The sequence below is a fragment of the Echeneis naucrates genome, chromosome 7 (assembly GCF_900963305.1).
Source record: "Echeneis naucrates chromosome 7, fEcheNa1.1, whole genome shotgun sequence".
Lineage (NCBI taxonomy): Eukaryota > Metazoa > Chordata > Actinopteri > Carangiformes > Echeneidae > Echeneis > Echeneis naucrates.
This window is the reverse complement of record NC_042517.1, coordinates 18,610,560-18,633,798: the sequence shown is the minus strand read 5'-3', so window position 1 is coordinate 18,633,798 and position 23,239 is coordinate 18,610,560. Positions and strand designations below refer to the sequence as shown.

General features: G+C 41.5%; 2 protein-coding genes across 4 annotated transcripts in view; both read left to right on the top strand.

Moving 5' to 3' along the window:
- Positions 1 to 2,746: 2,746 nt before the first annotated feature.
- ptges3b (prostaglandin E synthase 3b (cytosolic)) lies at positions 2,747 to 5,462 on the top strand. The gene is made up of 7 exons (XM_029505964.1): positions 2,747 to 2,886; positions 3,203 to 3,272; positions 3,384 to 3,482; positions 3,570 to 3,659; positions 4,119 to 4,175; positions 4,306 to 4,333; positions 4,422 to 5,462. Exons 1-7 carry the CDS (start codon positions 2,759 to 2,761, stop codon positions 4,439 to 4,441), a joined length of 492 nt encoding a protein of 163 aa, XP_029361824.1. The 5' UTR covers positions 2,747 to 2,758; the 3' UTR covers positions 4,442 to 5,462.
- A 2,148-nt stretch (positions 5,463 to 7,610) lies between these two features.
- The window catches only part of baz2a (bromodomain adjacent to zinc finger domain, 2A), a 16,972-nt gene continuing 1,343 nt past the window's right edge, over positions 7,611 to 23,239 (top strand). The window contains exons 1-31 of one of the 3 annotated variants that reach the window (XM_029506272.1): positions 7,611 to 7,787; positions 9,063 to 9,186; positions 9,361 to 10,224; positions 11,053 to 11,184; positions 11,320 to 13,074; positions 13,304 to 13,579; positions 13,665 to 14,015; positions 14,143 to 14,203; positions 14,821 to 14,929; positions 15,037 to 15,138; positions 15,337 to 15,559; positions 15,745 to 15,806; positions 15,888 to 15,953; positions 16,057 to 16,449; positions 16,543 to 16,797; positions 17,049 to 17,263; positions 17,367 to 17,441; positions 17,557 to 17,728; positions 17,812 to 17,874; positions 17,963 to 18,107; positions 18,195 to 18,814; positions 18,911 to 19,241; positions 19,420 to 19,575; positions 19,694 to 19,854; positions 20,157 to 20,222; positions 20,326 to 20,609; positions 20,706 to 20,841; positions 20,961 to 21,107; positions 21,282 to 21,511; positions 21,667 to 21,810; positions 22,677 to 23,239. The exon at positions 22,677 to 23,239 is cut by the window's right edge and continues 1,343 nt beyond it. In XM_029506272.1, the coding sequence (XP_029362132.1) occupies positions 9,063 to 9,186; positions 9,361 to 10,224; positions 11,053 to 11,184; positions 11,320 to 13,074; positions 13,304 to 13,579; positions 13,665 to 14,015; positions 14,143 to 14,203; positions 14,821 to 14,929; positions 15,037 to 15,138; positions 15,337 to 15,559; positions 15,745 to 15,806; positions 15,888 to 15,953; positions 16,057 to 16,449; positions 16,543 to 16,797; positions 17,049 to 17,263; positions 17,367 to 17,441; positions 17,557 to 17,728; positions 17,812 to 17,874; positions 17,963 to 18,107; positions 18,195 to 18,814; positions 18,911 to 19,241; positions 19,420 to 19,575; positions 19,694 to 19,854; positions 20,157 to 20,222; positions 20,326 to 20,609; positions 20,706 to 20,841; positions 20,961 to 21,107; positions 21,282 to 21,511; positions 21,667 to 21,810; positions 22,677 to 22,836 (7,878 nt within the window). In that variant the 5' untranslated portion in view covers positions 7,611 to 7,787 and the 3' untranslated portion in view covers positions 22,837 to 23,239. Of the gene's footprint in view, positions 7,788 to 8,024; positions 8,135 to 9,062; positions 9,187 to 9,360; positions 10,225 to 11,052; positions 13,075 to 13,303; positions 13,580 to 13,664; positions 14,016 to 14,142; positions 14,204 to 14,820; positions 14,930 to 15,036; positions 15,139 to 15,336; positions 15,560 to 15,744; positions 15,807 to 15,887; positions 15,954 to 16,056; positions 16,450 to 16,542; positions 16,798 to 17,048; positions 17,264 to 17,366; positions 17,442 to 17,556; positions 17,729 to 17,811; positions 17,875 to 17,962; positions 18,108 to 18,194; positions 18,815 to 18,910; positions 19,242 to 19,419; positions 19,576 to 19,693; positions 19,855 to 20,156; positions 20,223 to 20,325; positions 20,610 to 20,705; positions 20,842 to 20,960; positions 21,108 to 21,281; positions 21,512 to 21,666; positions 21,811 to 22,676 lie in introns of all 3 variants that reach the window. The other 2 variants (XM_029506271.1, XM_029506270.1) reach the window with 2 other exon arrangements.

Here is a 23,239-nt window from a genome sequence, read left to right as displayed (position 1 = left end):
AATTTGGCACCAGAAGGTTGTTCCTACAATATCTACAAATTTCTGTGTTATCAAAACTCATGTGCATGTATTTTTACCTGTTCAGTAAAGTAAATTATTCATCTTCATAATCCAAAATGAAGTTTTGTCCAGCAATCCCAGACAACGAAACTGAATTTTTGGTAAAGTAAGACAGTGGATGACAAATAGCCAATCTTAAAACCTATAATATCTATTATTAAAGTAATTAGACATTCACAGATTGTTACTGTTTAATTAGGCTTGTTATTCGAAGCACTGTATTTGATGTTTGCTAGAAGACTACAGGTAACACGTGTGCATGTCCATCATTGTTATTATATATTTATGAAGCTTTACTTTTGTGTTATTACAACTCATTGGATCTCATGAAGCCTCACCATGGTGACTCGTTACTAAATAGCTTTTATTTAGTTGTCTATAATCAAAATAATAATTAGTAGCAGCTCTACAAGTGGAAGAATCCATAATCATATAATTAACATCATGTTTCACTGTGGGACAAATGAAGGAATTTTGAATATATGAAAATATATATTTTTGGTTATGTCAAATCTAAAGGCACCGACTATAGAGACTTTATCAATGGTTAATATAGCACTATTATATTACAAATCAGATGTAATTGATAATAGGTATCATGGTGGATGGATTTCCACAGTCTGATAACCCAAAATTTCTGTTAATAAAGGCTCACAATAGTACTACTTGTTATATACCTTCTACAGACTACATGGGGCCAATCTGAATAAGTTCATGGTTTTGAGTACTTAACCTCACAGACCACATACACATGGGCAACAGCTTTAAAAGCAAAGAATTAACTAAAAGAAAATCAAAAATGATCAGGAATACAATTTTAAATACATGGATGCAGTGATTTGAGCCGATTATTACTGGGAAGAAAGGGGAACATGGAAAATCCCGTTAAATGCGCGTCTGTTCCTCTTAGCGGCCGCAGCTGTGGCTGAAAGCTCTAGAAACGTCTGGTACGCTCCGACTGCGTCATGACTCCGATTCTCCACCCGGGATACGCACGAAGATCCGTAGTATCACAGGCTACCGGGGTTAGAGGCGTCCGTTTTGACTGCGTGTGGGACACATTCCGTCGTTTTGCCTGCACCACCGCTCCCCTCACAACAGTGCTTTATCGGCGAGAACCAGGCCCACTTCGCGCCCAGACATGTAAGTGACGGAAAGGCGGCGTTAGTTTGGGAAAAAACTGAATAAGTGGTAGCACGGCATGCTGAGCTAGCTTAGGTGCTAGCGTTAGCCGTCAGACAACATGCTTGCATGCTCGGAAAGGCGGGAGGATGGCCTTGCCTCACTCATCTAAAAGCCGGTGGTTACTCGCCAAGTATCAGCTTTATTAACTTCGTTTGATAATGGTGATAGCAACGGACCGTACCTCCCGGCATTAGCCGTAAAAATGGCTACTTCTGCCGGCGGTTTGAGTCAGGTGCACCGCATGGCTTAACTAACGTAGCGGCTAGCCTCAGCGCCGTTAGCTTGACTAGCAGTGTGTTCATTGATCGTTAGACTAAGACTGGGACTGTGTCAGAAGTCGCGATATGACCTTTTCAAATTAAAAACTGGAATATTCGAAATAAAGCTAGAACTATGATTCCTGAGCCGCTTGGTGGCGAAGTTGTGAAAAGCTTGATCAGGGTCTAATGAACATTTTTTAACGCTACTAGCTTCTTATTAGCCCGCGATCATTTGTAAGAAGATTTGGTTAATGAGGCCATCGCTCCGATACCAAAAGGAGAGTAGTATTCACAAATATTCCCGTGATTAAATCCAAAACAGATTAAAAAAAATCTGAATTTAGTAATAATCAGAGGTCATGGAGTCGTTAATGATTAGTTGTAACCACTGGGGGACAGCTCAGTGAGTTACCAATCACCTCTTAAGTTTAATGAAGGGAAAAATCTAATTAAAGTTGATTATTCCTTGCTTCTTGTGGTGTGAAAAGGCTAATGGGTTCTTCCCTTGTGCCTTGCAGCTGCACATATAAAATTAAAGTTAGTCTTAAAGCTGCACCTATGAGTCTGTTAACCAATTACCAACTACAACTACACTAATATCTGAATTGTTTAGTTCACATACAAAGCCCCCCCATGCATGATAGCAAGCTGGATATCTTTCGGTTTCAGTCTTGCAACTTGTTAAATTGGTGTCACAAAAGATTATTTGTATTATTGATAAATTTAACATACCTGTATATCTTGCTGTTCAAATAATTGTAAACTGATTGCTTGATCAGCTGTAATTGTAGTAATTGGCATAATATACTGCTAAAAATGTGTATGCATATATTACCCTGAGGTAACTGATTTGGCTATAAATAAATAGTATGAATATTAAGTGTCCCAGTATCTTGTTAATTCGGCTTGATTCACTTTCAAGGCTTATCAATACATGAGCACTGTAACTGGATGCTGTGTGGCAACTTGATACATGGTGTTTTCAGTGGCAGGCTGTTGGACTTGTCATCTTGCCCACATATCAATAACACTGATGTATTTTTAATGTTGTAGCTCTTATGAGAAAAGCCATTTACAAGAAATTTTGAAAGAAAGATTTGGGCTTGATCCATTTTGTTTAGCATTCTGTACCAAGGACAGAGCTGCATTTTTAATGTGCACAGGGAATTACAATTGCTTACTCATTGTGTCTTGAAAACAGTGTTGTCTGGAGTTCTGAAACAACTGTTAAATGTCTTTATTTGTGATATTTTATGTCTTTTCACAGGCATCCAGCAACTGCCAAGTGGTACGATAGGAGGGACTCTGTTTTTATAGAGTTCTGTGTAGCAGACAGCAAAGATGTTAAAGTCAATTTTGATAAAACAAAGTGTGCTTTCAGGTATGTTTCCTTATGGCAGCATGTAAAGTACACAATAAAAAATGTGTATGATTGACTTTGTTGTTGTTGGCTTCTAATTCTACTTTTAATGAGTAAAGTTTAGTATTGATTGCAGGAATTTTACCATGATTTGCTTGAATCAATCAGACTTTTGAGACAAAAAATCTGTTTTTACTCATCTGTCAAAACAAATTACCGAGCACAAGACCTTTGAGCTTTAAAGTTTTTGTGTCAGCTAGAACCTGAACTTGTTTGAATTTGTCTGTTATATTTAAAATTTTGTTTTCCATGATGTTGATTTTTGTTTACTCAACAGCTGTATTGGAGGAACTGACAATGTCAAACATGAGAATGAAATAGACCTTTTTGAAGCTATTGATGAAAATGTAAGTAATATTCTCTGAATCTTTGCTTTGACTTCACACAATCCTGCAAATGGGATTGTACAGTTTCTGGAAAGTTATTACATTTTTCGGTGTCTTTTTGCATTGATGCAGGAATCCAAACACAAACGCACAGATCGTTCAGTGTTGTGCTATTTACGAAAGGCACAGCCAGGGAAAGCATGGCCGAGGCTAACAAAAGAGAAGGCTAAGGTCAGTTACACACAGTCAAACATAATCATTTAAATCAAGAGGACAATGTGTACTGGAAATTTGAAATACTGGTTTGTGTTTTCACAGCTGAGTTGGCTCAGTGTGGACTTCAACAACTGGAAAGACTGGGAAGACGACTCGGATGAAGAAATAGGCAACTTTGATCAATTCTCAGACGTGAGCACTATAATAAATAGGAATGACATCATTCTTCCTACTTTAAAAGCATATATTCAATATCATAGACATGTCCACAAATTTACCTCGGGCATTTGGCCAAAAATGTGTGGGAAAATGACATTTTTGTGGAATAATATGTCAACAGATTAAAAATATGAAAAATATTCTAATCATAATACATTCAAATGTAAGCGTCTGCCATGCACCTGACCTTTCCAAATATTGCTTCTTCTGGTAAAAAAACAAAAATCAATGGCAATTACCTAAGTACAAATTTGAGGCGACAAAGCGACACCCAATCACTGGGTGACATCAAGGTCTTGCCATTCCACCTGTGATGGAATAATTTTGTATGGCAACCAGACAGATGAGACTTCTGAGCTTTAAACTCAAAGTTTATCTCTTTGAAGAAAGAAAAAAAAAAAAAAAGACATCTTTCATGTTGGTTTCTTACAGATGATGAACAACATGGGGGGTGAGGATGACTTACCGGATCTAGACGGTGCAGATGATGTAAGAAAATTTTTTTTCCCCTTTTATTCAACAAAACATCCTACTTTTTGTGGTAAACTCTCATCAAATCATCACATTAGATAGTTACTAAAATTTCTCAACCCGATTTTTACCTTTTTTGTTTTTGTAGGACGAGTCTGCAGATAGTGATGACGAGAGTAAGTTTTCCCGAGCTTTTTGAACAACACAAATTCAACTGTTTGGATCAAAGACTGAATGTTAGCTCTTGTTTACTTTTACTTTCAGAAATGCCAGATTTGGAATAAACAACTCTGGGAGGAAAATGGAAGAACAGAGGACAAGAAAAATGTATATCTTGAAATTGAAGGCAGTGACAAACAACTGTACATATGAGTCAGTAGTCATATTTAAATCCATAGCCTCAGCTCCAAAGTCTTGACCAATCAGTCCACTGAAGGTTGATATGCATGGTATTGTACAGAGCAGCTATCTTCACTTCCATTTGCTGTACTGCACCTTTTGGGTATTTTGTTTTACTGTTAAATATTACAACTAAGAACACATTATTTGTTGGAAAAGCTGTATAGTTGTCCTCAGCTGAGCAATACATGTTAAGAGATTTACAATCTGTTTTCAAATGATTTGTGGTTTAAAATGATAAGGCCCACCCATTCCCAATGTTGTGGTTTTAAGTTAGTCAGCCAGTGTAGTTTATCCCATGATTTGAGAAAACTAGCTATGTACATCAGAAGAATTAGATGCATTTACTGATTGGGTTCCTCCAAAGCCTTCCATGTGCTGTGAATTAGTTATCCAGGAAGCCAGTCATTGTTTCCGTAGCTTAACCTTCCAGCTTACATGTTTCCCTTTACTTAGTGTTTAATGTTTGTACAATTGGAATAATCTTAAATCATTGCAGCAACATTTGTATCTTCCCAGTGTTCACTTACTTTGGTAATCTGAATAAATTCCAAAGGCTTGGTATCTTAACAGTTCCTCCCTGCATACCCAGCTAACATGCATACTCATGTTAGACGGCAGAAGCAAGGTGAAATGTTTTGCTGCTGAGAAAGAGGCATGAAGCTTGGTTGGGCCTCAGTATCGTATGGTTTGTTGCTATCCTCCAGTTTCTTTTCATATGTTCATCCAGAACTGATCCTCCCTCTTTGGTAAGGGAGTGTTGGACCGATATGGCGACGTGTAATGACCAAATTATATTTGCACTGTCAATAAAATGTAAGGGGAGACAAGTAATGTTGAAATACAGTGGAAATTCTTTTTTTATTGTCTACATCTTTCTAATAAACTGTTTAAGAATCATTTTAATGCCTGTTTTTGTGAAAGATACTTGACTCTTTCAATTGTTTGACTAGTTACAACTTGTGCCTTATTTTTTTTTATTTATTTTTTTTTTGAAAGCTCATTGTGGTTTAACCCTTCCACCCCACCCCCACCCTCTCATCCCTCCAGGATAAATGGAAAATGGATCATTTATAACAGAATACATTTGGGGGAGCAGGTTGGTAATTGAATATGCAATTGTATTAGAAATGACGTGTTCCAGGGTTAATAGAATTGTATAGTAAATTTATTTCATTCCAAAATCTGTAACTATATTTCCACTTTAAAAGAGATTTACTGGATGCTTTGTTGAACATGTATAGTCTAAATCAGCAAAACGGGTCTCACATTTTACATTAATCCTATTGTAAAATATAGTTTACTTTGTGATGACATGTTTTGTGTTAGTGTAGAATGTGGAATACATTTAATTCTGAGATTTTGTCCCATGTTAAATTACCCCAGTAGAATGGTAGGAACACCTCTAATGCAGGCTAGCCATGAAGGGATTATGAAATGCCCCCCTCCCTCCCTACCTACAGAGCAGCAAGACTCCAATTTTGTAATTTTTAAAAAATAAAATCCCCATTACAGCCATCATAAAGGAGTTTATAGCAAATTGTTTATATTGGATTTGCAGAGCTGTACGGTAAGTTTAACCTACAGTTATTGTAAAATGGCACCTTTAGAGATTCTCATTACACCGAAGATACTGAAGATATGTGATACTCGCACTGGCATATTCAAAATTAAATAGTTTTCAGGATAAAGTTTGTCGATGAAGCTTGAGAGAAGTTTGAAGCTTTAAATTATTTATCAAAAGGAATCTCGCTTATTAATAGTATTTGTATTTTATTGTAGTTTTTGGATCATGTAACTTTACAGTCAGTATGTTTCGGCACTGGGACCCAGAAACCTGCAGGCTCTTTGGCCCAGGATATTAGCATACTTCCTCTTCAGGCCTGATTTCCTCACTGTCATTTCTGAAAAGGTGACTACAGTGAGCCACAACAGCTTCCTGTGATCACCACAAAGCATCTTAAAATAAAAGCATGCATCATACATACATACATGATACTGTCATGGATCATCATCAGATATTGTATGTTGGCTGTTATCAAAAGCTGCAATCAATATTTGACTGCCGTCCTTAGTTAATTTAAAAACAGTATGTAAAAAAATTACTTGTAGCAATAGATTCAATGAACAATGGTTTTGAATTACTTGTTTAATCCTGTTTTCACAGTGTTCACCTCAATTAAATATATTTTAATATATGTTTAATATGGATATCAAAGTAGAAGCAAGCATGCAGAACGGTCAGTTCTATATCTGTGTAAAGTATTCAATTATTTGACAAATAAGAGTTATAGTATTATGTGATAGTTATGAATGTATCAATGTGAAAGAACTATTTAAATTTAAAGGTGAGACATTTGAACAACTGTACAAAAGTGGCTTAATACATTATAATTTCTGATTGGCAACCACAGCAGCTGAAGGTTGAATCTGAAATAAAACTTTTCTGACCCTACATTAATAACTAATGCATACAGAGTGAACACATTGCACAGATAGTTTGAAGAACAGACTGCATTAAAAACAAGTCTTTTGTGGATGCAATGGTCATCATCATTGTCAAGTCACAAATATCAAACTGAATATAGGAGAAAGGACAAACATCAGAGGAGATCTCAAAATCCCCCACGAATCAGATAACACAGACTGAAGCTTTTTTTAACTTCACAGTCCCTGGACTGGGTTAGGGTTTAGTCAGTGAAAATTTAAGACAGCCTTCAAATATTTTTTACAGATAAAAGCATTTCCCCAAACTGACTTAACGGCTTCCAAATTTCTCCACATGCAGCTACTATTTTTCTTTTTCAAATATAAATGTGATTTTTTTCCCCTGGGGTTCCCAAACTGATACAACTGTATAATAATAAAAACATCACATGGGAGGATTCCTCCAGTTTACGGATTCATTTCCCTTCTGATACTTTAAGAACACATTACTGATTATACTTATACTCCCCCCCCCCTTTTTTTTCTAACATTTCGGTGTCTTGTTTTGAAGTGTGTTGAAGGCACGCGACCGGATGTATACGTGGAAATTGTTGTGAAATTAGCGCCGCTCGCGCTGTTGTGTGATCATGGCTGCGCCGGACCACACCAGCCATGTTTGCTAATTTAAAACCCAAAGGTTAGGGAATAGTTGTTTATTATTTATCACCGTGCCATCCTCGCCCGTATATTCTTTAAGACGAAGATTTACAAGCATCGGCGCCTTCAAAACCCAAGGACCGAAAGGTTGGACGGCTTAAGCTGTAATATGAGCGAAACTTTTGATGATGGCAGTGTGGGAGGATGATGCTCTGCAAAAAATTGTCTGTGTGCGTGCAGCGTAAACAATGTAACTTCTTCTGGCTGCTAGCTAACGCTAGCCCCCGAACAAAAGGGAGCACGCCTCCATCTGTTAATAAACGAGACTCGAGTTAACGTCATAGTGACTCTCAACTAAATCGGTCGATGTTTATTTTTCACCAGAAGCTCTCTACCTTGCTCATGGGCATCATGGATCTACACAAGCGTGGTTGCGGTACCTGCTGGACGGCTATCGGCTAACATCGCAGCTTTAAGTACCGATCTCACTCCGGGTAAACGTTAAGGATGCTACATCAGTTAGCCACATAGCTAGCGTGTTGGCTAGTTTCTATTGTGATGCTTTAGCTAAATAACCTTGGAACTGATGTGGAGAATAATTAGTGTCGGGAGTTTCACGCTAAATTAAACCACCAATTTAATCTCTAAAAGGATTATTTGTGATGTTACCAGCATCTGTTGTTAGATGAACGGACCGGCGGGGCTTTAAAGTGAATTGTTTGTTTGACAGCACAGCTAGCGCGATGTTAGCTAACGCATCGCCAGTTTTTTCTCTCACAACGGCCTTCCTGGTTGAATTAGGAAATCAAGTATCCATACACGGCCACTTTGCGTTGCGATGATATGGAAGTGTGAAACTGTGAGCTCCGTGTGGGAACACCCCCCCCAGCCTCCAGGCCTCAGAGTGACTGTAAATATTCTCGCTAATCCCCGCATTGTTAGGCCGCCGGGTCTCGGCTGGCAGGGCCGAGCATTAGTCACGGTAGACCGGAGGAGGCTGCTCGTGTTAGCGGCGCCTCATCAGCGCCGATGATGAGCCTCCATCGTGATATTCAGACTGTCCATTACGGCTCGCCGGGGCCTGTAATCTGCTGCTGCTGTCGCCTGCGACATTTTGACGGCTGCTGTCGAAGCGAAATGGTGCTGTCACAAATTGTAGCTCGCAAACAAAACGAAAAAAACATCTGAAACAGACATTTAAACGGGGAAATAGTGCGTTTTCACGTTTCCCCTCGTCTGTCAGCAGAACAGCTTGAGGCTAAACCAATATGAAATAAATAATGAATTGGTGATTTAGAGGGTTGGTGTTGCCGTGAACAGGCATTTTGAGCTGTGGCTGTGTGCGTTTCACTGAAGAGGAGGAGGGCTGTGTGGTAGGAACTACATTCGCGTGTTTAATCATTTTTGTTCGTTCTGTTTCAGATGGAGTCAAATAATCATTTCAACTATGGCACCCACTCCTCAGCAAACTCAGGACTGAAACTCTCCTCAGGGGATTCTCTTTATACTAACGGGTCCTCCATGAGTTTTCCTCAGCAGGGGAAGAGTATGTATTACCAACCTTAAGCACAGTATCTATATGTTAAATAAAGTGAGCCTTGTTCTGGAAAGCTCACATACTTTGGCCAGACTTCACCATCTGAATTTCTAATTCTTAGAGATGGTTCATTTTATACCAAAGCAAATTGCAACAAATTTGACATCTTTCTATGTAAAACAGATATGAATGGCGAGATGAATGTGAATGGCGCCACTACTGTACACGGGTCCGGTGTGCCTGGTTCCCACCCAACAACAGCCACTTACCCACACATGAGCAACCACCACCAGAGCAGCATGGGCTATGACTACTTGTGGGGGGGGCACCCTCAGTATGGTCCAGCCATGGGCACCTCTGCTGGGCATGGGATGCACCAGAAACAACCTACACCTGGGATGGTGCAGCCTCAGTCACAGCACCACTTCCAGGGTCATGGACAGTACCAACTGAATGGGGGAATTGAAAGCTCTCATCAGCCCCCAGTGGCAGGCCCACCAAACATGCCTATTACTGGGAGTCAGTATTGGAACAGGAGCAGTCCTGCACCACAGCAGATAGGTTATAATTCCCACAATATGTATGGGACCTACCAGAATCAGGCACATCCTGGGATTACGCCGTCACAGCATCACCAGCAGCAGCAGTCCTTACAGCCTCCCCCACATCAGCCGTCACAGCAGCACCTCCACTCCCACCGTCACCCTCACCAACACCACCAGCAACACCAGCAACCCCAGCATTATGGCATTATGCCTAATGGGATGCCCTACTACCAGCATCAGACCCTAACATCCCCTCAGCAACAGACACCACAGCAGTCACAGTCTCAAGCCCAGGCTCAGATGATGCCCGCAGGAGCCCAAAATTTTACTCCTCCACGTGGCAGCCCTCAGCACCACAGCTTAGGCAGAGGGGGCACTGGCAGCCCTCTCCCTGTGGGGATGAGCCCCACGCCAATGATGTCACCATCAAGAGTGCAGGATAGTGGATCACCCAAGAGCCACAACAGGGATGGAAACGTGGGAATGTCTTCAGTCATGCAAGGTTACTATTGTACTTTTATTTTTTATTATTATTATTATTTTTTTTGGTAGCAGATATATTTTCATTTTTTAAGCCTTTTATGTTCCCACATGAAATATTTATTACAGATGTATATGTAATTAACTAGCTCTACAATTTGAGATAATTATCTCTGGTTGCTATCTCTTGACCTAGAGTTTTGTTTTTATTTTATTTATTTATTTTTTGTGTGACTCAAACTGTGTCACTGATACTTACAGTTCCTCCTTCACTTAATATAACCATTGAGTGATACTCATTTAACTCTTCTTCCTCTTTGACCATAATAGGATGACACTCCCTGATAATTCATATGACAAGTGTGCTGTATGTCAATTATATTGTTCAAAGACAGTTCTTGTTTTAGCTTGTTACATACCAACTGGGCACAGGCCTGAATATTTCTGAGATTTGCTGTTATACTGATAGAAAATGCATGAAGGATGAATATGTATGTTTTGGAGCACTTTTTACTACTCTGTCACAATGTGTTGACCTAACAATCAATGTAGAGTTCACAGATTAATAGTTGGTGAAGGCACTTTCTGTTTGTTGCCCTACAAGTCATACGTGCTGGGTCAGTTTGCAAGTTCTTGATAGTAGCAAGTGCCAAAATTTAACCAGCAGATGCCACTGTTTGACCGTGTGCTGCAGAGTGTACAACTATGGTTTAGGTTGTTGCTCAGGAAAACTAATGCCTCAAACATTTTTTGCTTTAGAATATTACTATTTCTATATAAAAAAACCCTTCAAGTGTCTGTCATCAGCTTCTATTTATAACAAACATTGACTATTTTGTTTATCTTTTAGGACATGCACGGGAAACTGTCAAGGAAGTAGACACAAGCTATAATGGCAGTGAAAGGGCACCGGTTACCCAGAGACTGCTCAAAACTGACAGTTTCCAGGCCAAACCATCTGCAGCTCACATGGGACCTACAGGTGATTATCGGCCGCATTCTGACCAACCACCAACTCCGTGTCCAGAGATTGCTTCTCCTGTCAGAGATGCAGCTGTTAATCAATCTCCCCAGTTCATCTCATCTCAGCTTTCTGTTTCTCCATCACCTGCCTTAGTGTCTCTAACCAAGGCCTCTGCATCTCCTGCTGTCACTGGATCTTCTGTTTCTGCTCCCGGCCCCCCAAATGTTTCACCCATTGATGTAGAATCTACTCCAACACACATCCCAGCACCTCCCAGTGTATCTTCCGCTTCCTCTGCAGCCACTCCCCCCGGACTTTCCTCACCACCCCTATTGGTGCAAGGACTCAGACCTTCCTCTTCTGTTACAGCTGAGATAACACCTGCTGGATCCAAACATCTTACAGCAGAGTCCCCTCCCTCCTCCCTGCTGGTATCACCATTAAAATTGTCTACACCTCTAGCAACAGCTAATATTGAGTCTAGACCTGCTGCAGTTTCTTTGGTCCCCCCAGTCTCTTCTTCATTGGATTCTGTGGCTCATCAGTCAGCATTGCCTCCTAAAGCTTCTGGAGCTCATACAACCATCTCCCCTCCCATCACAGTATCCACACCCTCTTCCTCAATGTCTGCACCCATCTCGTCTCTTCAGCAGATGGTTCAAGGATCTAAGGTATCTTGCTTTCCTGAACATTCTGGAGCCCAGCATGAAATGCCTGGACCCTCAAAATTGATGGCTGCCTTGTCATCTGTGGGTACAAATTCCTCATCAGCTGGTCTGGTTCCATCCCCCTTGCCAGTATTGGCACCTTTGACCTCAACACCACCTGGCTCTTCTTTATCAGCATTGTCATCCCCCATGTCTGTGCCAGTTCCTCTGTCAGTTGGGAATAAACCCTGTGAACCAGTGACCACATCCCAGTATCAGACACAGACTCCTCCAGTTATTGACACTGGTCATTCCTCTTTCCCTTCAGCAGCATCATCACCACCACCAGGAAGGGTGAATGTACCCTCTCCAGCTGAAAATCCTACTGTCCAACCTCGATCTACCCTACCTCTTCTAACCACTCAAGCCTCCAGGACTGCACCTGTGTCCGCCCCTCCTGCCTTGGTGTCTTTGCCTCCTGCAATGGATATTTCCTCTGGAGTGGTCCAAAGTTCTGACTCTGAGCAGCATTCAGTTAATACCACTCATCCTTGTGCACTAAAGCAGTCTTCTCCCATTCCAGAAAATCATGGTCATAGTGAGGATAGGCACACGTTCAGTAATAACAGAAATGGAAAACCAGAAGAACACCTGCCTAAGCTTGATTCAGGCACAGCAAGGACACTGCAAAAGGTGGAAGGCGGAAGTGACAAATTTGAAATTTGTTCTAATAAATCCTTCACTGATCTTCCAGGGAAACATTTACAGACCACAGTTGCTTCGGATAAAAAGTCAAGAAGTATTCTCAGTGACACCTCTGAGACAGAGGACTCCATGGCGGAGCAAACCCCACTGAAAAGGTCTCCACCGCTTCACAGCAGGATAGGACATCTGACTGATGAAGAAAGTTTCATTAACTCAACATGTGACACACCTTCTAGATTTGAAGCCAGCTCTGTCTTTGAAAAGACTTCTCTTTTAGATGGTGACAGCTCATGCATAGATGACTCTGCTCAGTTCGACAGCACCTCCTACGCTGAAGGGGAATCATCTACTCCATTTTACACCACTAGAGATAGCAGTTTCTCAGTGGAAGACTCTAGAGATGATACATTGAACTCTACCAGAGAAGGGGAAACCTCTTTGACAGAGGAGACTAAGAACAGTCACCACATCACTGGGGATTCAATCCTGGAGTCTTCTCTAAACACCACTGAGATGGAAGAGTCCAGCACACACTCATTTGTGCCTGCTAGTCAAGGTACAGTCTTAGAAGCCATCATCATGGAAAAATTTTTGACAAGCAGTATATATGAGTTTATCTGTCTAATTATTTATCGTAAATGTCCAAATGTGTCCATAAAATATTACTTTTCTCCTTTCATTGTTGCCAGCTTATCTTATACAGATCTTTCTGTTTTTCTATCACTAGCCTGTGATTGCACTTTATGCTGACACAATTTAACATAATTCTTTCATGTTTTAATTAGGGCCTAAAGCAGGTTGGGAGTCCAGAGGGCATGATACACCTGACTCAGCTGGACGAATAAGCATTAAAACAACTGTTAATGAGGCAATGTCTCCGCCAAGTTTCAAGATGAGGGATGAAAACTTCATTGCCTTCAGTACCCCAGCGGAGAGCCCTGCTGTACATCCACTCCAACAAGTAACTGATCAGATTGTGCCGGCTCCAGGGGGACAGCGGAAAACCCCAGGGAAACCACGCAAACCTCGGACTCCAAAGGCAATGTGGATTAAAACCACAGGTATTCAACATTCAGATTTCAATGAAATATCATGTAAAATTGTTCTACTTTATTTAAAATAAGTTTTCCCTTTTTTCTTTTTAAGCTCCTGAAGAAACCCAGAGAAAACCACGTGTTCGCACCCCTAAAGTGGAGAAAATCAAGACTGATGAGGAGCCAGCCACGGGCCGAAAAAGGAAGAAGTCCCTCAAAATTGAACCATTAGATGTACCTGGCGAGGCGGGACCTCCCACGGAAGAGGTGGATTCTATTACAGCCACAATTGAAGCGGTTCTTGCCAATGCAGCATCTATCAACATGGAATTCAACAAACCCAAGAAGGCAAAAAGGGTCAAGAAGCAAGACCAAGATGGAAACGTGGTAAAGACACCTAAACAAGATGCTGAAACGACTGCTAATGATGATGATGAAAATGATGACGACAGTTCAACAGCAGGTAATAAAGATGGGCTAGAGAGTTGTTTGTGGTGAGGGCGTACACCCTATCATGGCATACGCCCTATCATGGCATTTTGTTGATACATAATATCACAGTCTAATGCTAAACTTGGTTTTCTTAACAGGTGAATCCAACAGACGGAGGGTTGCGACAGAGGAACAGGTCCAGTTCCCTTTGTTGCATGGGTAATTATTTGCTTGAGACTTAAAATCCAAATGAAAGGCAGTGTGCCAATGAGATCGTTGAATGTTTTTCGGCATCAACGGTTCATTTATTTGAATTTTATGATGTTAAGTTAACACAGTCTGACACACACTCAAAAGTGTTGTTTTGATTTAGTTTGAGCTGTAGTTAGCCCAATTTCCATCTTTTTGTCAGAATGGATACCTACTATATGCTATTATTTTATAGATTATAGAAGCAGCAAAATTCAGATTACAAAAAAAGATAATTGGAGTAGAGCCAGATAGATTTCAAGTTTTCTGCTTTTGTGTTACAGTATGCTCTCCATGTTCCTATTTTAGTTCATACCAGTAAAAAAAATTAATGACTTTATAAAAAAAAAAAAAAAAACCCACAATATTATCAATTGTGAATTAGGGAACTAATGAGTCTGGTTTCCCCTTGTGATACATTTGGTCTGACTTCTGAAAACCTACCTACCTATTACTTCACTTATTAAATGTTTTCTAAGTGTACTATTTGTGTATAATTACAACTAAAGTATACTTGTTATACCTCATTGTCCAAAAAGCCACTGTACTCTGTGAGACAATGTAGTAATGAAGTCTGTTCACCATAGATGGAAGAGGGAGATTCGCGTGAAGAAAACTGAGAACCGCATGAAAGGTGAAACCTGGTATTACACCCCATGTGGAAGAAGAATGAAGCAGTTCCCAGAAATAGTAAAGGTACATTTTCCCAGCTAAAATACAGACCAAAAATGGTCTGTCAAAACAATGACCATTATTTTCTTTCTCCTTTGCCCATCCTGCCATCTCCTCATTGCTCATCTCAGTACCTGAAGAGACACACAGACAGTGTGGTCACCAGAGAACACTTCAGCTTCAGCCCACGTATGCCTGTTGGAGATTTTTATGAAGAGAGAGAGACTCCAGAGGTTGGTGAATATTGAAAAGTTTTTTTTGTTTGTTTGTTTGTTTGTTTGTTTTTTTGGGTCAAGCATTATCTATACCTAACAACAAGGTTCGTTCTGTTACTGTTCATTAAGTGGGTTGGATCAGAACTACAGCACTGTCAAACTCATACCTTCATGCAGAAGACACTGGGATTCATTACTCTATGCTAAATGTTACAGGGCATGAAGTGGGTCCTCTTGGCTAATGAGGAAGTTCCCTCTATGATCATGGCGATCACTGGCCGACGAGGTCGACCTCCAAACCCTGACAAAGAGAAACCCCGCAGAGTTCGTGGCCCGAAGGGAGGGCAGACTCGTCGCCCTGGCAGACCTCCCAAACCGAAGATGATTGACCTCCTTAGCAAAGTGGATGCCAAATTATTGAAGCGGCTTGAGGCCAAGGGTGAGTGGATGTTCAGTTCAGGATCATGTTCAGGAATAACTGGTCTGGGTGTGGGATCTGCTTGATATGGCTTGGTTTTCATGTGTCTAAAACCATATCTTTTTTTTTTTTTTTACACTTAATCTCTAAATCTTAATCTTAATCTAAAAAATCAGTAATTCAGCTGTTTGTATTTTCTTTTATAGAAGCTCTTACAGAGGAGGAAAAAGAGAAACTTGCAAAAATCAAAAAGAAAATGAAGAGAAAGGTAGGTGGTCAAAGCTATTTCTAATTTTAATCTGTTTCGCTATTTATATCTAATTGATTTAGTTACTCCTGTTCATTTTAGGCAAGAATGAAGAGAAGGGAGGATGCCAAGCTTAAAAAGCTTAGAGAGGAAAAAAAGAAAGCCAAGGTACGAACGTATCACACTCAAAAACTAATTTGGCAGCAATATCCTCACAACCACCTCTTCATAATTGCTACTTGTCCTACTTGTCCTTCCTTTGTTGATTCAGCTTGAGCAGGAAGCAAAGGGCCTGGAGGTGAAGGCTGAACCAACTGACTTGATGGCCCCACAGGTCTCACAGCCAGCATCAGAGTCAGCTGCAGAGCCCAAGAAACCTGGCCGCAGGAGGTCAGTTAAGGCCGAGCCTACTGCACCAGTAAGGCAGACAGACGAGGAGAGAATAGCCCAGGGCAAGAGGGTGCTGGGTGCTCGGAGTAAAGCAAAGGCACTGGCTAAAGCTCAGGCAGAGGCAGAGGCGGCAGCTCAGGCTGCTCTGTCAGCTAAGAGGGCAGCAGAGAGGAGAGCTCAGGCCCAGAGGCGACTGGAGGAACGAAAGAGACAGCAGCTGATTGCAGAAGAGCTGAAGAAGCCCATAGAGGACATGTGTCTTACTGACCACAAAGTGAGTTTTAATTTAAAGCCAATTTGTATAGGTCATATATTCTGCAGAGATTTTGTCACTTAGATCATGACCTTTCAACTTTATCTCCACCAGCCCTTGCCAGAGCTGTCTCGTATCCCTGGTGTTGTTCTTTCTGGCACAGCCTTTGCACATTGCCTGGCTGTGGTTGAGTTCCTACACAGCTATGGGAAGGTGATCGGCCTTAATATACCTAAGGACATCCCCAACCTTGCTACCCTACAGGAGGGCCTTTTAGGATTGGGTGACAGCCAAGGAGAAGTGCAGGACTTGCTCATCAAGCTGGTGGAGGCTGCACTCCATGATCCAGGCCTACCATCATATTATCAGGTGTCTTATTTGACAAAGAAATGATTTGTTGGCAAATGTAGCAAACATTAACTTTTAGAATGCCTGGAAAAAGTCTGCTGTTCTTTGTATGACAGCAAGTAATTTGAAGATGTCATCTTGGACTTCTATAGTGATGTAATGACATTTTATCAACTAAACAATGAATGTGTGATGAATTGAGAATTTTTTTTCTATTGATAAAAGAATGATGCATATTTAATCTATCTCTATTGTTCTATTCCAAACTTAAGTCTGTAAAGATCCTCGGGGAAAAGTTGGTTGAGTTAGAGCTGAGCCGCAGCACAGTATCAGAAGTACTTCGCATCTTTCTGGAGTCTCATGGTTATGAGACAGAGGTGTGTAACATACTGAGGACCAAAACATTTCACGCCTTGTCTCCTGACATCAAGGCAGCCATCCTCGGTTTCCTGGTGGAAGAGCTTAACAGCAGTAACATTGTGACAAGGTTAGACTAATAACTAATAATTTATTCCCTGGCCACTTAAGTTATGACTGCATTTATGTTATTTTATGAATGCCTGCTTTTTTTTTTTTTTTTTTTTTTTCAGTGACATTGACAACACATTGGAAAACATGACAACCTACAGGAAAAATAAGTGGATCATTGAGGGGAAATTACGAAAGTAAGATCATATTTTTCTCTATTCAAATGAGAATAGTTTATAATTCAGATCCCTAATCAGTCAAAACATGAAGCTATACTATATTTTGATCATGAATTTTTTTTGTGCATGCCAGACTGAAGGCGGCACTAGCACGTCGTACTGGACGCTCTGAGGAAGAGCTATGTTTTGAGGAGAGGAGGCGCAGTGCCAGAGTGGCAGAGGAAGAGAACTTTAGTCTGGAGGACAGTGTGGTTCTGGAGAGAGGCTCCCGTCGTGCACGCAAGGAAGAGCCCAAACTCAGTGATGTAAGTATCTACTCTGTTGTATTTCCTTTTTAATCAGACTCTGATGATTTCCACATTAAATATATATTTTTTTCCTGCGGCAGAGTGAGAGTCCAACCAATGCCAGCATTCCAGAGCTTGAAAGGCAGATAGATAAGCTAACCAAAGTAAGACTGATTTTTGTGAAGACTTGTGCAGATTTTGTCCTGTGCTTTCTTTTTCTAAATATTCCTCTGTATTTCTATCTCCACACAGCGCCAAGCATTTTTCCGTAAAAAGCTGCTACAGTCGTCTCATTCCATGCGGTCTGTATTGCTGGGCCAGGATCGCTACCGGCGCCGATACCTGGCTTTGCCTCACCTTGGAGGAGTTCTAGTTGAAGGACCAGAAGAACTGTTGAGTGAGTCTGGTAGAAATTTTAATGTTCCACACCATACAAAAGTTTTAGCCTGTTCATCTTCTTTTTCCTCACATTTCTATGTTCCAGCTTCTGCAGATGTCCTTGTAGCTGAGGTGCCAGTCACTTTCCTCAAGAAGGAGCCTAAAGTTGAAGAGGTTGCTGTGACAAGCACTCCACCTGCTACTCTACCTTCCTCTCCTTCCTCTGCGGCCCCTGCCCAGAGTCAAGTTTTGTCTCCAGAGGAGGACCCGCTTCCTGGCACTGCATCCCTTATGAGCAGGCCAAGAGGACGTGGTCGCCCCCGAAAAATCAAACCAGAAGTGGAACTTCACCTTCGCACAGCAAAGATCCGCCGCCGGCGTCGAAGTAGTGTCAGGTCTGCTGGTGATGACAGGCCAGGCTCACCAAACAGTGGCACACAAGACCTCACACAGGCTGCTTTCCAGAACTGGCTCAGTCAATCACAGGAAGCACTGACAAATGGCACATGCAAAGCAGCAGGGGAAGCTCCAGATGGTAATAGACCGGAGGAGAGTGTGAAGGAGATGGCAGAGAAACAGGGACAGTGGTTCAACCTGCTTCCCAAGCAACCGTGTGATGATAACTCTCTCACTGAACCTCAGATGCCCAGCTCACCCAGCTCACCTCCTAAACTCCTCCCTCAGATCCCGAGTACTCTGCCTGCACTTGCTGCTCCACTCTTGCAGGTTTGACCATCACAATCAATACAAAAACATTTAACTTACCTAAAATAACACACTTAAAAGATGAATAGATTATTAACAAATAGTCTCTCCCCTCAGCCTGACCCACTCTTGCCTGGCTTACCAACTGCTGATCCTGTGACCTCAGCAACACCACAGGATGGTCCCCCTCTCTCTGCATCTGTTGTTCCTGGTGATGCCCCACCACCACCTCAGCTTCTTCCAGCTCCCATCCTTCCTGTTCCGGCCACTCCCACCACCCCTGTCAGGCCAGCTCGCAGGCGGAGGAGAGGCAGCAGAGGCAGCAGCCCTGCCCGTAGAGGGCCTCGTGGAGCTGCAACTAAGCGGCGCGGCCGCCCTCCCAACTCTGTGTTCCAGGAGCTAGAACAGCAGTACTTCACACAGATGGTGGTCAAGCCCATTCCAGCATGTAAGTAATGCTTAAAGATGGTGTCATAATTTTATACAAAAAGTCTGAGGAAAGCTTTTGTTTTTATTTGATTCTCCTTTCTCCTGGCTTATGATTCTGAAGTTTAAGAAACCAAAATGAACCGGAGATTTCACTGTCTATATCTGTCTTATTTTAAACTCTTATTTTTCTTTTCCAGCAATGGTCAGGGGCTGGTGGTGGATCAAGGAGCCAGAGGAACTGTATAACACCTTACAGGCCCTCCATCCAAGAGGCATTAGAGAGAAGGTGCTCCATAAGCATTTGGCTAAACATATGGAGAGCTTAGCTGAGATGTGCACCAAAACTATCAATGGTGAGTGCTTATAGTACACAGATTGCCTTAAGTGATACTTAGTGCTCATGTTTTCAAATATTATATTCCTTCCATGTTGTCGCATTCTTAAAGCAGTTTTTGTTGTGTTTTTTCCTAGACCCAATATTTGAGTTGAAGGTAGAGGAGAAAGATGTGCTGATGGAGGCTTTGCAACAGCCATGGCAAGTACAGGAGAAAGCCATGGAAACTGACATCAGTGCCCTGCAATGGGTGGAGGACCTGGAGCAGCGAGTCATTGCTGCCGACCTCCATCTGAAGGTGAGAAATCACACACTTATTTGTCATTTAATTTATACAACAATGTAAAAAAAAAAAAGGGCGGGGGCTACAATTCAAGTGCAGCAAGCAGAAGCAAACTGAGGGTGTTATTGAAGATTAAAATGTGGAAATCTTGTTGGGGAAAAAATAGAAAATAGTGGAAAAGTAATTGGCTGCCATCTTACATGCTGTAGCCCATCTCTCTCCCATCCTACACCCTGTCATTTTTCTAACGTAAACGTCTCTGACTTAATATATCCCGAAATTGCTGAAAAAAGCATATTGCTTTTGTTTTCTTCAAGGCTCCCCCTCAGAGCGCAATGAATGATGCTGAATCTAACATTGAGACACCAATGGCAGAATTCCAGGTAATCATTAACTCTATAAAACAATTCCATATATTTTGTACATAATGATACGATGCTCACTGATATTTGACCTCTCCTTGTCTTCACTCTGTCCCCTTTTCAGCCCTACACAATCCCAGATCCAGACTCCACACGGGATGACCTCCAATACTATGAACATGACACAGACCCGCGTGATGACTGGATTGTGCGAACTAAGAAGGAGTGGTCTGGCTTGCCTCGTATCGCCACGCATCCTCTGGACCTGGCTGTGCTGCGGCTAGCTAATCTTGAAAGAAACATCGAGAGGCGTTACTTGAAGGAGCCGCTGTGGAACCCAGCAGAAGTGATGCGCCTGGCTCCCCTCACTCCCACACCAGGAGAGGAGCATCCAATGGATGTTATAAGGTGAAAAGAACATTCATGGTTTAGAAACGGGTTCTCAACATATTTTCACATATTCTAAATATAAACCTGGTCCCTCATAATGTTTTTCATTTACAGTCTGGAAAGTGAAATCACCTCTCGGTTAAGAACATGGCGGCAGGCTCTGGATCGCTGTCGCAGCGCTCCTCAGCTGTGCCTGTGTTTACTTCAGCTGGAGAAGGCCATTGCTTGGGAGAGATCAGTGACTAAAGTGGTTTGTACCTACCTATCTTATTCAACTGTTCCTGGACCCTGGTTTAGCAAGCTGAAAACGTGCTTTTAACAATAAGGATTTCTTTTCTGTGATCTCTCTCTTTTTTTTTTTATATATAGACTTGCCAGGTTTGCAGGAAGGGAGACAATGATGAGTGCCTGTTGTTATGTGACAGCTGTGATCGTGGCTGCCACATGTACTGCCTGAGGCCCAAAATCACCCAGGTACCAGAGGGAGACTGGTTTTGTCCTACCTGTGTTGCCAAGGTAAGAACCATTGCTGTCATTCTGTACTACAAAGCATCATAAACAACGTTTTAGATGAATCAAGAGCATTTAGCAGCCTTGGCTTCCTTTCTGGTATTTTAATAAATTTTATTTTTTTTTTTACATTTGTCCCTCATTAGCTTAATCTACTTCTTTATTGATTCTGTCTCTTAGGATGAGGGTGAGTTACCACGTTTGTCGAAAACAAGGATCAGAGTGAAAAAGAGAAGATACGAGGACGACAGCTCTGAAGACGAGACCACAACACGACGTAGTTCTGGCATGGCAACGCGAAACAAAGATGTAGTGGCACCTTCCTCATCCTCTCGACACTCTGGAGAAGGAGGCAGCACCAAACGCCGTCGCATGACAACCCGCAACCAGCCTGACCTCACCTTTTGCGAGTGAGTCCTACCTCTGTTGTTGATGAGCCTTTCACATGCAGAATGATTATATCCATGTTAAACAAAATGACTTTAAGTTTATGGGGTGACATTTGTTTTGGAAATGACTCTTCCATGAATTCATGCTAATTCTTTTATTATAAATATCATTTTAGGATCATTCTAATGGAGATGGAGGCTCATGCAGATGCCTGGCCATTCCTTGAACCTGTCAACCCCCGACTGGTGCCAGGCTACCGCCGCATCATCAAGAACCCAATGGACTTCCTCACCATGAGAGAGAGACTGCTACAGGGAGGGTAAGAGCAGATCAAACAATTGTGTGTGTGTGTGTGTGTGTGTTAGGGTTTTTTTTTTTTTTTCTTTTCTCCCTCCACATGTACTATATTATACTATAATTCAGGGTTCACTGCTTTACAGGTTTCATGGAAAAACTTCCTCTGTTATGGTTTTAAAATGTGCTAAAATGACCTTGCACATCTAATTACAGATATACAGGATAAAACAGTGTTTCTAAATATTTTCAAACATTCTCAAAACTACAATGAATTGACCAAAAAAAAATATTAATTCCAAGAAATGCAGTACAAAGCAAAATAAAATTAGTTAGACTTTATATGTCACAAAATAAAATCTATAGATGGGGTCTTACACTTTCAACTTCAGAGGAAAAAAAGTATTCTGATTCTAAATTAATCATTATCGTATTACGCTACTCTATTTCCCACTGATAACTGTAGTCCGCCTAAATGCATTTGCTTTTCTCTGCCCCTGGATATGTTTCTGTTGTTTCACTCTCAACCTAACCGGTCGAGGCAGATTGCCCCCCCCCCTCGAGCCTGCTTCTGCCCGAGGTTTCTGCCTCTTAAAGGAAGTTTTTCCTTGCCACTGTTGCCAAGTGCTTGCTCATCGGGAGATCTGTTGGGTCTCTTTAAATAATTTTATCAACAGTTTATTCTAGAGCTGCTCTATGTGTAAAGTGCCTTGATGTAACTTTGTTATGATTTGGTGTTATACAAATAAATCTGATTTGATTTATTTAGATTTTTGTTTATCCCATCACTTTTTTTTTTTTTTTTTAAATATACAACTATATACAAATATACAACCCCCACTCAAGGTAATAATTTGTTCTGTTCCTCTCCCTCTTATTTCTTCGCTTCAGCTACTGCAGCTGTGAGGAGTTTGCAGCAGATGCTCAGTTGGTTTTCAACAACTGTGAGTTGTTCAATGAGGACACGTCAGAAGTGGGAATGGCCGGACACTCCATGAGACGTTTCTTTGAGAGCCGCTGGGCTGAATTCTACTCCAACAATGACAAATAGAGCCCATGATGTTCCCCCCTGATGGTGGGGCTGTAGACTGTTGGTGCTTTCACCGTCCCAGTCACACACAGACACAGACACAGACACTCACACTCACACTCTCCATTACTGCAAAGACTTGCTGGAGCTTCTTCCAGCCATGTGTATTCTCTCATGTATAGGTATATATGTATAGATTTTGGCTATTTGTCTGTTATTGTTTCCTCTACAGGCCGAATCTTTTCAAGGCTCATAGCTGAACTGGCTTGAACTTGTACCCATTCCTTACCACAGCGAGTGAGAACATGTCTTTCTTCACTTTTCCTTCCTCTTTTTGTGTCTCCTGATCCTTACCTCAGCCCCTCATCTCCTCTTTGCATTTTCCTGTCACGTCCTCACCAGCCCCATGTCGTAGCGAGGCCTT

What these genes read in the sequence shown, in the direction of transcription:
- ptges3b (XM_029505964.1), top strand. Translation starts at nt 2,759, where the DNA reads ATGTCTTTTCACAGGCATCCAGCAACTGCCAAGTGGTACGATAGGAGG. An exon ending in TTGAAGCTATTGATGAAAAT is followed by an intron (nt 3,273 to 3,383) that starts GTAAGTAATATT and finishes GCATTGATGCAG; the next exon opens with GAATCCAAACACAAACGCAC. An exon ending in TGCAGATAGTGATGACGAGA is followed by an intron (nt 4,334 to 4,421) that starts GTAAGTTTTCCC and finishes TTTTACTTTCAG; the next exon opens with AAATGCCAGATTTGGAATAA.